This window comes from Rhizopus delemar, genomic scaffold (genome assembly GCF_000149305.1).
Source record: "Rhizopus delemar RA 99-880 supercont3.8 genomic scaffold, whole genome shotgun sequence".
NCBI lineage: Eukaryota > Fungi > Mucoromycota > Mucoromycetes > Mucorales > Rhizopodaceae > Rhizopus > Rhizopus delemar.
The window spans coordinates 586,357-600,552 of record NW_027137834.1 but is presented as its reverse complement, the minus strand read 5'-3'; the positions used below and the strand labels follow the sequence as shown (position 1 = coordinate 600,552).

General features: G+C 33.9%; 6 protein-coding genes across 6 annotated transcripts; 1 reads left to right on the top strand and 5 right to left on the bottom strand.

The window, feature by feature from the left end:
* Positions 1-565: 565 nt before the first annotated feature.
* Positions 566-1,525, bottom strand: RO3G_10453 (uncharacterized protein; the record flags this gene model as incomplete). The annotated part of the gene is made up of 2 exons (XM_067665038.1): positions 566-1,286; positions 1,347-1,525. 2 exons carry the CDS (start codon positions 1,523-1,525, stop codon positions 566-568), a joined length of 900 nt encoding a protein of 299 aa, XP_067521139.1.
* Positions 1,526-2,291: 766 nt separating this feature from the next.
* On the bottom strand, positions 2,292-3,486 carry RO3G_10452 (uncharacterized protein; the record flags this gene model as incomplete). The annotated part of the gene is made up of 6 exons (XM_067665037.1): positions 2,292-2,322; positions 2,384-3,033; positions 3,085-3,183; positions 3,234-3,254; positions 3,315-3,384; positions 3,437-3,486. The coding sequence occupies 6 exons, from the start codon at positions 3,484-3,486 to the stop codon at positions 2,292-2,294; spliced, it is 921 nt and encodes a 306-aa protein (XP_067521138.1).
* Positions 3,487-3,965: 479 nt separating this feature from the next.
* RO3G_10451 (uncharacterized protein) lies at positions 3,966-5,383 on the bottom strand (the record flags this gene model as incomplete). Its single annotated transcript, XM_067665036.1, has 7 exons — positions 3,966-4,393; positions 4,448-4,635; positions 4,687-4,783; positions 4,928-4,958; positions 5,015-5,114; positions 5,165-5,217; positions 5,279-5,383. The coding sequence occupies 7 exons, from the start codon at positions 5,381-5,383 to the stop codon at positions 3,966-3,968; spliced, it is 1,002 nt and encodes a 333-aa protein (XP_067521137.1).
* A 3,267-nt stretch (positions 5,384-8,650) lies between these two features.
* RO3G_10450 (uncharacterized protein) lies at positions 8,651-8,839 on the bottom strand (the record flags this gene model as incomplete). Its single annotated transcript, XM_067665035.1, has 1 exon — positions 8,651-8,839. The coding sequence occupies one exon, from the start codon at positions 8,837-8,839 to the stop codon at positions 8,651-8,653; it is 189 nt and encodes a 62-aa protein (XP_067521136.1).
* A 1,035-nt stretch (positions 8,840-9,874) lies between these two features.
* On the top strand, positions 9,875-10,555 carry RO3G_10449 (uncharacterized protein; the record flags this gene model as incomplete). The annotated part of the gene is made up of 3 exons (XM_067665034.1): positions 9,875-10,258; positions 10,309-10,435; positions 10,551-10,555. 3 exons carry the CDS (start codon positions 9,875-9,877, stop codon positions 10,553-10,555), a joined length of 516 nt encoding a protein of 171 aa, XP_067521135.1.
* A 359-nt stretch (positions 10,556-10,914) lies between these two features.
* Positions 10,915-11,894, bottom strand: RO3G_10448 (uncharacterized protein; the record flags this gene model as incomplete). Its single annotated transcript, XM_067665033.1, has 2 exons — positions 10,915-11,599; positions 11,656-11,894. 2 exons carry the CDS (start codon positions 11,892-11,894, stop codon positions 10,915-10,917), a joined length of 924 nt encoding a protein of 307 aa, XP_067521134.1.
* Between the last annotated feature and the right edge of the window lie 2,302 nt (positions 11,895-14,196).

Below are 14,196 nucleotides of genomic sequence, written 5' to 3'. Positions count from 1 at the left end.
TAAATTAAAATAAATTTGTGTTATTCACTTTATCCAAACAAAAAAAAATGGGACTGGCGATCAACTATAGTGTATTTTATTTGTGTGTGCTTTCTTTACCAAAACATCACCACTACATATCATTTTAGAACACAAGTATTCAACTATACCAGATCGATTGGAATTCTATACTTGATTTGGGAAAAATTGAATATTTCAGAAGCGGCTTGATTTTTTATAACCCCCCTCCCCTTTTAAGAGTTGTGTGGATAGTGAATTAATGTTTGGGTAATAAACGAATAATGTGTTACTTATAATGCATATTATTTATTCGGACGAAATAAGAAATTCTTAAAGGACGTTTGAGAATAAAGAAATTGACGATAAACAAGGAAACCAGCCTCTGTTTACATTGACACAAGAGACGCAATCCATGCTTAATGAAGAGCGTCCATTAAACTATGCACTATATGTGAGTAAAATAGACAAACTCTTTTAGAGAGATATGTGGCATTATACACTATTTTATTTTGTTTCTACAAAAGGAGTCTACATTAAAAACAAAGGAAGAGGGGAAAAGGACAATTTAATAGAACGATCGTGGCAAATACGAATTAAGGTGGCAGATGGGCTGATGATAATTGAAGCGGTACGCGGATGTCTCTGTCTCTGCGGAATCCCATCGAGAATGATAATAATTGTCATGCTCGGTGGTTTGATGATAATCATTGTCTGTGTAAATGACATGCTCTTCGGCTGAGCCTGATTCTGATATACCAGTGGTATTTTCTCGTTCGTCACTGTATTCTATGTTGGGTGATTCAGAATAAGCAAGGTATGGATGATCTGCAGGTTCTGAATGAAACCCAAACAGACTAATATCAGACGGCTGCAAGGAAAGAGTCATGTCGCGTTCAGAGTCATTTATAATACTTGATTGACTGTAACAGGACATCATGGGCGAAGTTGAAAGGGAATGCATGTAAGGTGATGATGAATACGGGCGCAAATAATTGTCTGCATAACTGGTGAAAGGCGCACAATAAAGAGCAGTATCCTCATTGATTGCTTGTGTTTTGCAAATAATCACATTACCATTCCAATCTGCTGTCTCTTTTTCATTATAAAAATCTGTCATGTCCTGCCCAAAGGGTTCAGTATCTTTACAATTTCTTCTACGGTGGTAAATAGCAACTAGCTGCCTTTTGTTCTCAAAATCAGCAGCAGTAAACTCATTTTGAGGACGCTTTCTATACACTCTTGTCTTTCTCGTTCTTTTTTGAGGGGAAAACTTGTAGTCAGGGTATCTAAGATGAAGAACTAGATTAATGAATTGTTAACAATGCGAATTATATTTCAATGCTTACAGTCGTTGATGTTCTTCTTTAGCACGTTCGGCTTTTTGACGATAGGGTTCTTTTTCTTCATCAGGCATTTCTTTCCACCATTTAGCAACGATTTTTGAAATATCGCGATGATTAGCACCAGGACATTCCTTGACGATTTCATGCTGTTTCTCAAGTCTGTAGATCATAAAAGAGTTCATGGGGCGGACTACTTTGGTAGATGTAGAATTTGTAGATTTAATGTACTTCATAATATTAATAATAAAAGGAATGTAAAGGGGTTTTAAAAGAGTATGTCGAAAAAATAAATGAGAAATAAAAAGATGAATGGTTAGATGGAAAGAGAGAAGTAAGATGTATTTATATGCTTGATACAAAAAAAAAGATTTTCACCACCAAAAACAACAAGCTGATTATTCACACATAAATTCCCCTTTAATAAGTCTTCTTGCCATAAAGAAAGTTATAAATATTTCAAGCGAACGATTCTGATTTTATATTTTTTAATCTAGAAAGTTTTTCTTTATTGAAGTGTGTAGTTGAAATAAATCAGGAAGAAAAGGACAGAGTCAATGTCGAAAATCCTCGAAATAAAAAGGCTTTAGACAAGTGAGATAGAAAATATTTGTATTTAATGATAAAGACATTAACCAAGTTCTTTTTTTTTCTTTAGTATAAAACCAACCTTTTCTTTATTCTTTATGCACTCAAATCGCTGCCAATTAGCTGAATTATTAAACTATACATTTGCTTTAAAAAAGAGTTAAGATTATATTTCATTGTCTTTTTTTCCCGGGTAACATTGATTATTTTAGTCTCTCCTGATGTCATTTTGTACATGAGGCCCCTTCTTTATATGCTACTTTGATGTACTAACGATTGTATTACGCTATGGTACTTGTCAAGCTAATGTGAGTTTATTCACTTTTTTTTTAATGCTCTTTTAAAATTTGATAATAAATAACTTCAAGACAAAACACGCATTGCCATTTCAAATCTATGATAAAAATTGTATAAGATCATTATTTTTTTTTGTCAAATTGAAATTCTTTTTTTACCCCATAAAAGTGGCTGCATTCACTGGAGCAGCACGAAGCAAACAAGGGCCAATACCTTTAAAGAAACCTGCGACGCCTTCCTTTGCAAATGTTTTACGGGCACAATCTAAAGCAGAGCTATATTGTTTATTCTCTGGCGTAAATCCATCAGTTTGTAACTTTGATTTAATGGCATCCATGGGATAAATCGTAAACCACATTGCATATCCAGCAGCTGCACCAAAAGCACATACTTTCCAAGTTTCCAGCTCGGATCGTTTCTGCAAATTATTTTCTATCATGGCTCGTTGAACAAGCCATTCATACGCTAAGAAGTAAGCACCATAACCTTGAAACTCACGAGCCATGGTGATGCCTTGGCCTTTGTAGATTCCACTCAAGCCGTGGGAACGGTAAATCTGACGAATACAATCTAAGGGCCCACTGTAGCCAGTCCCTGTTTGAACTTGGAGTCTAGTACGAATATGTTCTACAGGACCTGAAACAAATGAATTGGCTACACCGCTAGCAGCACCAGCCAAGTAAAGTTGGCTGTTACTCAAGAACTCTCCTGCTTTGTTTGATCCATTAAAATGACGCTTCATGGCCTCAAGTACTACAAATTGAATGGATACACAAGCACCAATACCAACTAGAGGTGTCATGGTTCCCTAATTTCTTTTTGAGATACTTTTTTTCAATTCTTCATTTATTTTCTTTACCTTGTAGAATCCCCCAAATCCTTCCTTTGCCCTTGTCTTTTTAACACAGTCCATCATTCCAGTGTATAAAGGATTGGTTGATGATTGAGTTTGAAGTCGCTATTAAAAAAATGAACAAAATGTCCAAATCTGGTAAGCTTTTTACTCACGACTTTCACCGTGTCAAATGGCTATCAAAAAAAAAAAAAAATCAAATCAATAGTTTCTATCTTCATCTATTACTCATATACCTGACCAACCAGGACCTGAACAATACCACCAACAGTGCCACTTAAACAATCTTTCACTGCTTGAGACATTCTATATTCAATGCTTTAGAATTTTCTTTCTAATATCTTTTATCTTGTTTTACCCAGGTTTAATATTGGCTATTTCAATATTATCTGCAGTGATTGAAGCCATGTTTAATGTAGTAAAGTAAAGATGGAAAAAGTAGAAAAAAAGGGAATTGGAAAAAGAAAAGATCTTGTTTTGCTTATCACTGTTAGCTTTATAGTTCCGATTTGTCCACTATCAGCTAAATGTGGGGGAAAAAAGCAAGTCATCTCATCAGAGATGTACAATATTGAAAAATTATTCGCACACTTTCCAAGAATAATTTAGCGTGTTTTTGAAATAAAAATCAACGCATTTAATAAATATTGTTTTCAAGTTCATCAAAGATATGGATAACATTATTTACGAAGATGGTTTGGGAAACCAATAAGACGTCACCAACAGCTGTAATATAAAATACACAACTAAACATTTTCTTTATTAAGCCATCGATATATAAATGACATGCTAACAACAAGATTTTTTGTTGGCACTACTCAAAAAGAGAAAGAGAAAGGATAAAAAGGGAAATTGATATTTTAAAGTCTTATTTAGAAAGCAAATCATTAACTTGATTCTTTAATCAAGGTGGCGTTAGGAAACCTTTCCTTGTTAATAGCATCTATCCAGTCTTCAATGACTCCACTGGTGGAGATGATTTTTTCTGTTTCGATCCTAAAACAGTCTTTCTTTAGCTCTCTTCTCTTATATTTTATATCAGCAACAGCAAGAGGATCGTGATCCACATGGTAATGTGGCCTTTCATCCTCCAATGGTATATCATTTAATAAGTAAGTTTGCTTATCTTTAAAGTTTTCGTCAAACCAAATCTTCCTTTCACCTGCAAAATGTTGCAGTACCATCTCTTCATACTCGCTAAAAAACTGCCTATTTGTCTTTTTTAATACCCAGCTTGATTGAAGACATTGAGATGCTGAATGACGTTGATCAGGGTCTACATGAAGTAGACTCGATACCAAGTTCAAAAGATCGGCTTTAAAGATGAGTTGCAAACATGACCTTGATTGGTTATTTCTGTTTTACTTACTGTTTTCTTTCAGGGCATCAAAGTCAACTTTTGCGTTTAAAATTGCATCGGTCAAAGCTTGTTTGTTATCAAGATATTTTGCGAATGGATGAGCCACAAAAATCATTGAAAGCAAAATAAGTCCAGCAGCCCAGCAATCTGATTTGCTGCTATAGCGTTTATCTGTCACTACTTCAGGTGCAAAGTATCTATAGAGGGTTTGCTTGAATCACATCGTCTTCTTTCTTCTCATCACTTACCCAAATGTGCCGTGACTATGATGTACTTTTTCTGCTTCTCCTTTATACAATGCTAATCCAAAGTCGGCAATGACAATACGTGATTTTATCGATGCACCTGCCACCAATATATTTTCAGGCTAAAAAGGAATACATGTTTAGACAATGGTCTATCTATTACTTGCAATGCTAAGTTACTTTGACATCTAATCAAATAAGAGAATCAGCCGAATGTTTTACAATTTATCTTTTATTTATTTACCTCGATGAACAATTCCTTTTTTATGAAGATACTGTATGATATGCTTTTAGCCTCCCTTTACTTCTTATATATACAATGTGCTTTTACCTGAAGGCCTGATATAAGTTGATAAAAAGTAAAAAAGGTTTCATCTTCGGTGAAATGCTCAGCTTCAGTTATAAAGTGCTCTAAAGATCCTCCAGGAAAGCTAAATACAGTATGTTAACATGGATTATATATAATTTCTGTGCTATTTACGCTGGTAAAATCATGTTATTGTCATACATAGTAACTAATGAGATAACATTGGGCTATGTACGAATATATCTTCAGTCTCTCGTTTTAATACACAATTTTATGCTTTTTTTTTACATGTCTATTTGACTTCAATATGTCAATTTCATTTTTAGAAACATAAACCATTTGACTAGAGAAGGCAGATCGATAGACCAGTTGTTCAGTCGGTTTATCGGCCATATAAGCTAAATAGATGCTCGCTTGGCTTCCCGTACCAAGTAATAAGTTGGGTATGACGGCCTGTCTATTTTTGAAAAAAAAATGGTTGGGTATCTCTGAAGGCTTACTACAATCTTGCTTTTGAATAAAAATAAAATCTATGAAACTTATTTAGTTTCTTTATAATCTCTCTATATATGATTGCTTTTACTGATATGTTCAGATACGAATGAAATAACACATCCAGAAAAGAGAACGACTGTCCTATTATAACCTATCAGGGATTGATTCACTGTATATGTAAAAGATAAGTCTATCTATCTCTTTTGAAAGAGGTGAAACAGTTGTTCTAGTTACAATAAGTTCCGTTTCGACTTTTATCCTGTTGAGTAAAAATTAAGTATAGCTATGTTTATATCAATATTTGCGCGTTACGGTTAAATAAACTGTTGTATCAAATCCATGGGTTCTCTAGATCAATCAGCAATGATTAAAAAAATCGATTGTTATTCTTGTTTTAATTACAGCTGTGAATTCACATTGAAGTGAATCTATGAATGGAAAGTCGATCACAAAGTGACTAAGCAAATAAAGTTGTTAGCAAATGTAAAACTTGTTTAAAAGTTACTTACCAAGCTTCATTTCTACCCACTGTTAAACCTTTCCAGGATACGATAGGTATCACTATAACGTGTTTGTGAACACTCTTTTTATCATCATTGTTTTATCTCACATAAATCTTGAGTATCCTTTGTAGCTCCTCTAAGAATGCCAACACAACTCATATCCTGATAACAATAAAAAATTCGCAAGTAACCAGATACTTCATAAAGTTATTAGTGACGGTCTCTGTAATGATTTAATCGGAATGTAAAAGAAGGGGAGAAGAAAGTGAATCATTAATATTTTATTGTGTTTTATTCATATTATTTCAATAACTACATGAGAGTTGATAGTATAACAGATATTAGCAATTAGTCTCATTAGAGAGTAAACTGTTGATGGATTAATTAGACGTGGACTATGTTTCTAATAAGCGAAGTGGTCGTTGAATGTTTATTCAACAATTCCGAAAAGCGACGTGTACAAATATAATATTATTTATTTTATTTCTTTTATAATATAGTCTTTACTATCTTCATACATGAATACAGCAGTCGTTATTGCTTTTAATCATAAAGAAAAACGCAAATTGATTCTGGCAAGAGCCTACTCTTGTTAAAGTAAATCCCGAAGGTTTGACATGAAAAAGATAGCAGATCAAAGCCTGAATGGCACTCCATCAGAATTTTGTCTGCTCTTCAGTATCCCTCCTCCTTTTTTTTTTTTTTTTTTTTTTTTTTTAGCAAATTTCATTCCGTGATTCTCAATTTTCTCTCAGATGGATCTTTCTCAGCAGTGAGTTTTGACTTCAGTAAACACCCAAGATACGAAGTTGGTCTAGCTATCTTTGATCTTAGCACTAAATACTTAGCTATACAATTACGCTGGATTAAGTCCTTCGTTGTTTCTAATCTATCTGGTAGCCTAGTCGACCAAAACCCCCCATCATCTATTCTTTGGGAGGTTTTCAGATACTGTCTAGAAATATTATCCGACTCATCATATTATCTCCTTCTCATTGTATTTTACGAAAGTCGATCTCCAGCCATCAAGGCCGTTAATAGATTCTGTGCTCTGTTTCTATCCTTTGATAAGATTGACTTCAAACTACAATTCTCTCGACTGGATCCTCAAGCGATACTAAAGCTCCCTTTAACTCGTATTTGTCTGGACTTGACAATTACTAATATTGGCTATATTTCTCTTTCTGATCTTATGTTAGCCTAAAGCATTTATTGTTTTGAGCCAACATCTGGCAAATTCAAACACAAACTTGTCCGGCCTCAATGTAAGTATAGAAATCGAATTTTGCTTTATGCGGATTTATTACAACATAATGTGATTCGCGAGAATTTGTTTTTGTTAAATTTACAGTAACGAATGACGATCTATCGGACCCTCCTGACTTCCAGGTTTTATTTCCTGCAGCTCTGTCGGATGATACACCTTTGGGAAAAAATTAATACGAAATTGTACCGTTCAACAGAACTTTTACCTTTAGAGAGACTACTAGGCAGTTATCCTCGGGCTACTAAAGTTATTTGATAGTGTTTTCGGGGCAGTTTTCCCTCAAAAAGCACATACTCTCCTTTGGATAATTTTTATCACAAAGTTCCTACTCGCTCTAGGCTACACAAACTACTGTCCAGTCATCATTCCGATGAACACTTTTTATGGTCCTGCCCAATCAAATAACCTTTGTGGGCTACGTTAACTTCACGTTTTTTGATATATCTTGCTGCTTTGGCATACTCACATGTGAGATTCATATACTCTAAATCTCCTACCCTCCATGACCACCTTCAGATCATGAGGTCTGATCTCAGTGCTTGTTGAGTTATCTGCCTTTGGAAAGTTCATTGGGGTTTTATTTTTGATAGTAAGCCTTTTTGACCTAAGAAAGTTCCTGCTCGTGCAACTCAGATGCTTCGACGGATCTACAATGAACATAAATTTGCCAAAGACACTTGCTTCATATTTACCTCTTTCTCGGAATAGTCCTTCATTTACCCTTCCCTAGCCATGTATTCCTATTTGTGTCTCATGTATGTCCTAACTTATATTCCACTCCTATATTTATTTCCATGATTTTATATTTTGCATGTCAGGTGACGACATTTGAATAAACACCTTTTACAAAAAAAAATCTAAGCTTAAATTTACGCAACCTACTTTTACAAAGCCGCAAATTGACACAGGAGGCAATAAGTGTCCATTTAGGGGCAGTGCCAGAGTAAAACCTTCATGTAAAAAAAGGACAAACAATGTGCTTCGTGACAAGAAAATTCTTACGATCTGATGATCTTGCAGCAGACTTCAATTGAAGAGGGAAGAGTGTGATGATTTCGGATAAACTATAGAACGTGACGGTGATTTCAGTCTGCTTTCATTAAGTGTAGTGGATATACTATCTATCTTTGTATCACATTTAATCACAGCTGTTTTGTAAAAATCATATATATATATTTTTTTCATGAATGAAATTTTAACGTTTATTAAAGCTCATCAAAGAAAGGGTTCAAAAGTGATGCAAGTGTATTAAACAATGAAATTGGATCGATTAGGAAGGAATAATCAGGTTTCAGTAATCAAAAGGATTGAAGATGATTCAGTTAGTTTTAAAAATGAAAAGATAGCCTGTTTGGGTAAACCAGTATCATTGAAAAGTGCAAGACATAGTCGTCATTATACTTCAGACAAATTGACAGTAGTCATTTCGTCATCATATTCAATGTAGAGAGACTCTGTAAATTGTGATCGGCGTGATGCTACAATCTCGTTGAGAAGTGATTTTCCAATCCAGCCTTGTTCATAGAGGTATCTGACAACGGCATATTTAACAGGTGGGCAGATGTAAGTGAGGACTCTTTCCATTCTATTACAGCAATTTATATAAGTCATATTGTCACGCTCCTTTTTGCTGCTGTTCTCGTATTTAGGGTCTTTAAGAATTGATGCACCACATGGATTAAAATCTTCTTTGACTTGTATTCTGAATTTTTGAGATGCTCTTTAAGCTTAAGAGCATAGTTATTGTGGCCTAAAAAAACCATAACATTATGTGTAGGGTAATCAATGTCCAGAATGTGACTGTTATTAATGTCTAACATGCACAAATGGCTGCACAATTGTCCGACCGGTACACAAGCTTTGGTTGGAAGATAGATACACTGAAATCCTTGGTTGTTTGAAGGAAGCTACAGTATGTGAGTAGCTGCCTCTTGCCCCTGGATACGACATTCTTGACTTTGTGATTGCATGGACTGTATAATTTTGTTGAAGCGATCAATACCCTTTTGATGAGCAGATACTTAGGAGGCGGTAACTAATGAAAGGAATTGAGAGTCGTTATCGGTAATACACAGTTGGATTGATTGTCGTGTAATTTGATCGTGAAGTTCTTTATTTCTGATTTTGCTTACTGAAGCTTAGCAGTGAGCTGCTGAATGGTGGCAAGTAAGGTTTCAATATTTACTTGATTACCAGAAACATTAACGTTGTTGTCGGAGTTATTGACGACTCTCCGAGAAATTCCATGTCATCCATGACAGGAGGAGAATTCTGTACTGCCTTATAGACATGTTCGACGATCTCAGCCATGGTAGATTGTAGATCTTACCGTAAGTCTTGTAATCACTTGATTTAAGTGTTACTGTAAGCTTTTGCTAATAAGATGAGTTTGTGAAAAGTACACGAAATGTCAAAGTAGATCATGTTTAATTGTTGTGTTAAAGTACTTTCCAAATAAGGCAAAAAAGTAACAAAATGTTAAGAGAAGCGGAATTTAAAATGTTTCATCCATGAAAAAAATACCTGAAGATAAGAATATACTCAAGTTGACAGTCACAATTCAGAAAAAAAAATATAAAAAAATTATTCTACCCCCTATTGCTTCCGTAACAACACAAGATGCCCATGAACCCTCAAGACTGGATTGACGTTACAACTGAAAAGAATCACTATTCTTTAAATCACTTTGTAATTCCTTCTCATTATGAAAAGGATGTTTCTTCTATTCTTATCCCTCACGGTGTTATCATGGACCGAGTCAACAAGCTCGCCCGTTTGATTGTCAACGAAACCACAGGTCCTTTGGTTGTTTGCTGTATTTTGAAGGGTGGTCACCAATACTTTGCTGACTTGATTAATGCTGTTAAGAAGTTGACAGATAGAGAAGGAAAGACTATTCCTTTGAGCTTGGAATTCCTCCGTGTGAAGTCTTACAAGAATGATAAGTCTGAAGGTGTTACAATGTCCATTACAGAAGAAGAATGTAAGGAATTCAAAGGAAAGGTAATTCTAAATAACATAAGGAGAAGAAATGTATTCTTATTTGTATATAGAATCTTTTGATTGTTGAAGACATCATTGACACAGGTGCTACTATGGTTCAATTGTTAAAGAAATTACAAACCTTTGAACCAAAATCTGTGAGAGTTACTAGCTTGTTGATTAAGAAGACACCCAAGAGTAACGGATATATTCCTGATTACGTCGGTTTCTCTATTCCCGATGAATTTGTTGTTGGCTATGCTTTAGATTATAATGAATATTTCCGTGATTTGGATCATATTTGTGTTATTAGTGTAAGTATGAATGATGTCTGCCCAATATCAATTTTAACCCTTTTTATAGGAACATGGCAAGCAAGCCTATGCTATTTAAATAATAAAAAAAAGCATTTCATTCATTATTTTTACACACAAAAATACATAAATATATTTATTAAAAAAAAGAAAAGAGAGTAGCGAAGTAATTTTAATCTAATGAGTCTATATAAAGAGAGGGCTATATGTTTGGTATAGATATAAAATAAAAGGGAATAATTCATATATAATGTGGTGCGTGTATATATATGCATAGAAATACATAAGTATCTGTCGTATATAAAAAAAGAAAACATAAAAAGAACAAGGGAGTAATAATATTAGCAAAAAGGGAAAAGTGATTTACATGAAAGTAGCTTCAGCATATAAAAGCATAGGATTGATATATTCAGTAGGGTAGTGGATTGAGAGCATATTGGTCGTAAGCATATCATCAACGTACTTTTCAGTGATATTTTCAAAATTAAAGTAATCGACAGGTTCAACAAAGGCAGTTATATCATTGGCCACAGAAGTACAAAAAAAGTCGTTTCCAGAAGCATAGGGGCTTACAATGAATGACTGCTGTTCCAAATAAGGATTAGTTACTTCACTAAACAAAGGACTGACAGAGTCGTGTAAACAAAATGGATTGTATTCCATAGTAGGTGATTCATATGAACTCTTCATTGATACAGGAGTGTCTGGCATAAAACTGTTAGGATGATATTGAGGACTTTCAAAGGGTGCAAATAAAGGACTGTAGGCTTCAAATAACTCAGGTTTGATTGATACAGATTCTTGTTGTTCCACTTTTTGCCTGATTGCTTTCTTATTTTTGCCAGTGCTTGATGTTTTAGATTTCTTGACTCTACTCTTTGCATCAGAAGGTTGAATAACCTCCAAAGCTTCAGCATGGTTATAAATCATCTCCATAAATTTATTGTTTTCATCCGAACGAGAGGTGAATGTTTGATTCTTGTTCTTGCGGTTATAAGCGCGTTTGGGCGTTTCTTTTTTCTTGGGCGCGTATTTGTAAGTAGGGTACCTAAGGTAAAATAGGTTGATCTTTTTGTACGTTATTCAATCATAAGATCTTCTTACATTTTATAGTGCTCTTGCTTTGCAATTCGAGCTTGTTCACGGAAAGGTTGTTTTTCTTCTTCAGTAGCTTCTGTCCACCATTTTGCAATAATCTTGGAAATATCACGGTGATTGGCACCAGGACATTTGGCGACAATCTCTTTTTGTTTTTCGATGCGGTAAAGTAAAAAACAATTCAAAGGTCTGGGAATCAAGCTGTCATCTTCAAATTTTTTTGCTTTGTTTGTGATTTTAGGCATTTTTTTTAATTGTTTTAATGATAAAATGATTCAAATAGAAAAGATGAAGCTCTATTTATTTAAAATGAAAACAAGTCATTGTCTGTTGTATGCAGTTTTTATATTGTTACTTTTTGCCCCGCCATCATTTGCCCCTAGAATTCCTATATTTAGGCAAACACCGTGTCTGCATAAATTCTTAATTTTAAGCTTGTAGTGTATTTTTTCATTATTCTGTTAATTATATACGCCTTAATTACTTAATTTTCTTCTTCTTAATGGGTTTGTGCGTTTAATAAAAAAATTTAATTGGTTTAAAGGTCATTTTTCACGCTTTCTCTTTTTACCCTTCGGTTAACAATGAAAAAAATTTCTTCGTCTCCTATTATAACAATCGTTTGGTTATTCTATTTATTTCATTCTCCTTAACACTTTCAATTAATGACGTTCATTCATCAAGGTTGTCCTTTCGATTTAAATGTCAATATGCTGGTTTAACCACGTTTTATAAATGTAAAAGGATGTTTATGTCTTTTCAATTAACCTCTGTATAATAAAATGTCTGTGCAATACATTGAAGTGTCACTGAGTTTTCCATTCGCAGGTTTTTATCATTTATAAAATAAAGCTAATAGACAAAAACTTGTATAAGAACATGCTGTCCCTATCAGCTATTATAAAAAAAGGCACATTTCTTTATCATGAAAATAAACTTTATTAATACATGCGGTGTTTGACCCTTCTTAAAACAGGTTACTAAACAAACATATGAGAATGATTCCCAAAGAAGGTTACACGATGTTTCACAAACATCTTCCCTGAGGATCTATTGCGTTGAAATGTGTAACACTTTAATTTCTTTGACTTGTTAATAAAAGGTGCTTTTGTAAAAGATGTTGTTCACTTCAGATCTACTTTCAGAGAGATAAGTAATCTGATATGAAAAAATGAAGCCCCTATACCCTCCCTCCCTTTTTTTCCTATTGAAATTGAACAATATCAACTTTCATCCAGGTATTCGGCATTTACATTGCACCACATTGATCTTCCAGGTAAGGAAAACCAAAATTAAAATCACTATTTAAAGCACTTCTTTTCATGAATGAATATCAAAGCCTATTTGTTTTTTGAGTATAAATAAATCAATTTTTTTATTCAACAGTAAACCAATTTGAGCTTTGTGGATTAATCATAATAGTCAACTCGAAATCCTGCCTCCTTACCAACCAAATTCTCAATGCAAAGTGCGCCTTATTGTCAACAATAATTGTAAATATGAAACATGTTGAGTTCCTAATTTGGAAATTTAGACGATCCATCGTATATCTTCCAGTTATCGAACACTTGGTTTCTTTTAACAGTAGACTCTCTTTTTCGCAAAGCAATAAGCAGCAAGACTGGACCGAGTAGTAAAGAGCCTTCCTGACAAATACACTTTATAAACAGATGAAAATACTTTATGCTCATGTTTCAGTTAGACTTTTGTGGTGAATAGCTTACTGTAAAGGATCTGATAAGCTTGAAAGGGTCATATTAAGGTGTTGAGAAAAATGAACTACATATCATTAAAAGGGCTCTTCTTTGGATATTATTTGCGGGTCTATTTGTATGAATAGCAAGAGCTTGAGAACCAACAAATAAAAATGATAGTAGTGAGGCTTTTAAGGTGTCTTTGTTTACTTTAATCCAGTCTTATAACTGTAATGAGCATAATAATTTTGTATTAATTTTATAAATGCTTGGTTTAAATTATTTTCCATTATAGTCTCGAGGAAAACCAAACACTTGTAACCAAAAAGTAAAGAATATCATTTCATGTTTATCAATTTAAGCTCCTTTCTCGTTTGATTTTCCTAGATCATCCAACGCTGTAACAGTCTTCTGTTCTATCAAAAGCTTTCAACCTTTTTTTTTTGTACTTAATCTTTAAAATATGTACAATTTTGATCAAATTCATTTTTTATAATAGGTGAATGATATATGAATTTTTATAAAGTGAAGCTTTTAATGAAACAGTGATTATTTTTCTGGGGGTTGTATAATTTCCGTTGGAAAACCAAAATTGAACGTGCGTTATCAAGTGCATTAAGAAGGAAAAGCGGGAGAAAGTTAACCGTGTGAATCTAACCAATGTTCTGTTTCTTTAGTTTAGAAAACAATTCTTGTATTGCACCCTTCCCCTCCCCCCTTGATTAGTTAGGTTATAAAAAAGAAAGCTTAAACTACCCGCTAAAAAGCCATTGTATACTAATATCAAACAATGAAATTTTTTTTCTTATCCCGCCCTTTATTATGGTATTAATAGGAAATGATCTGCACTTGC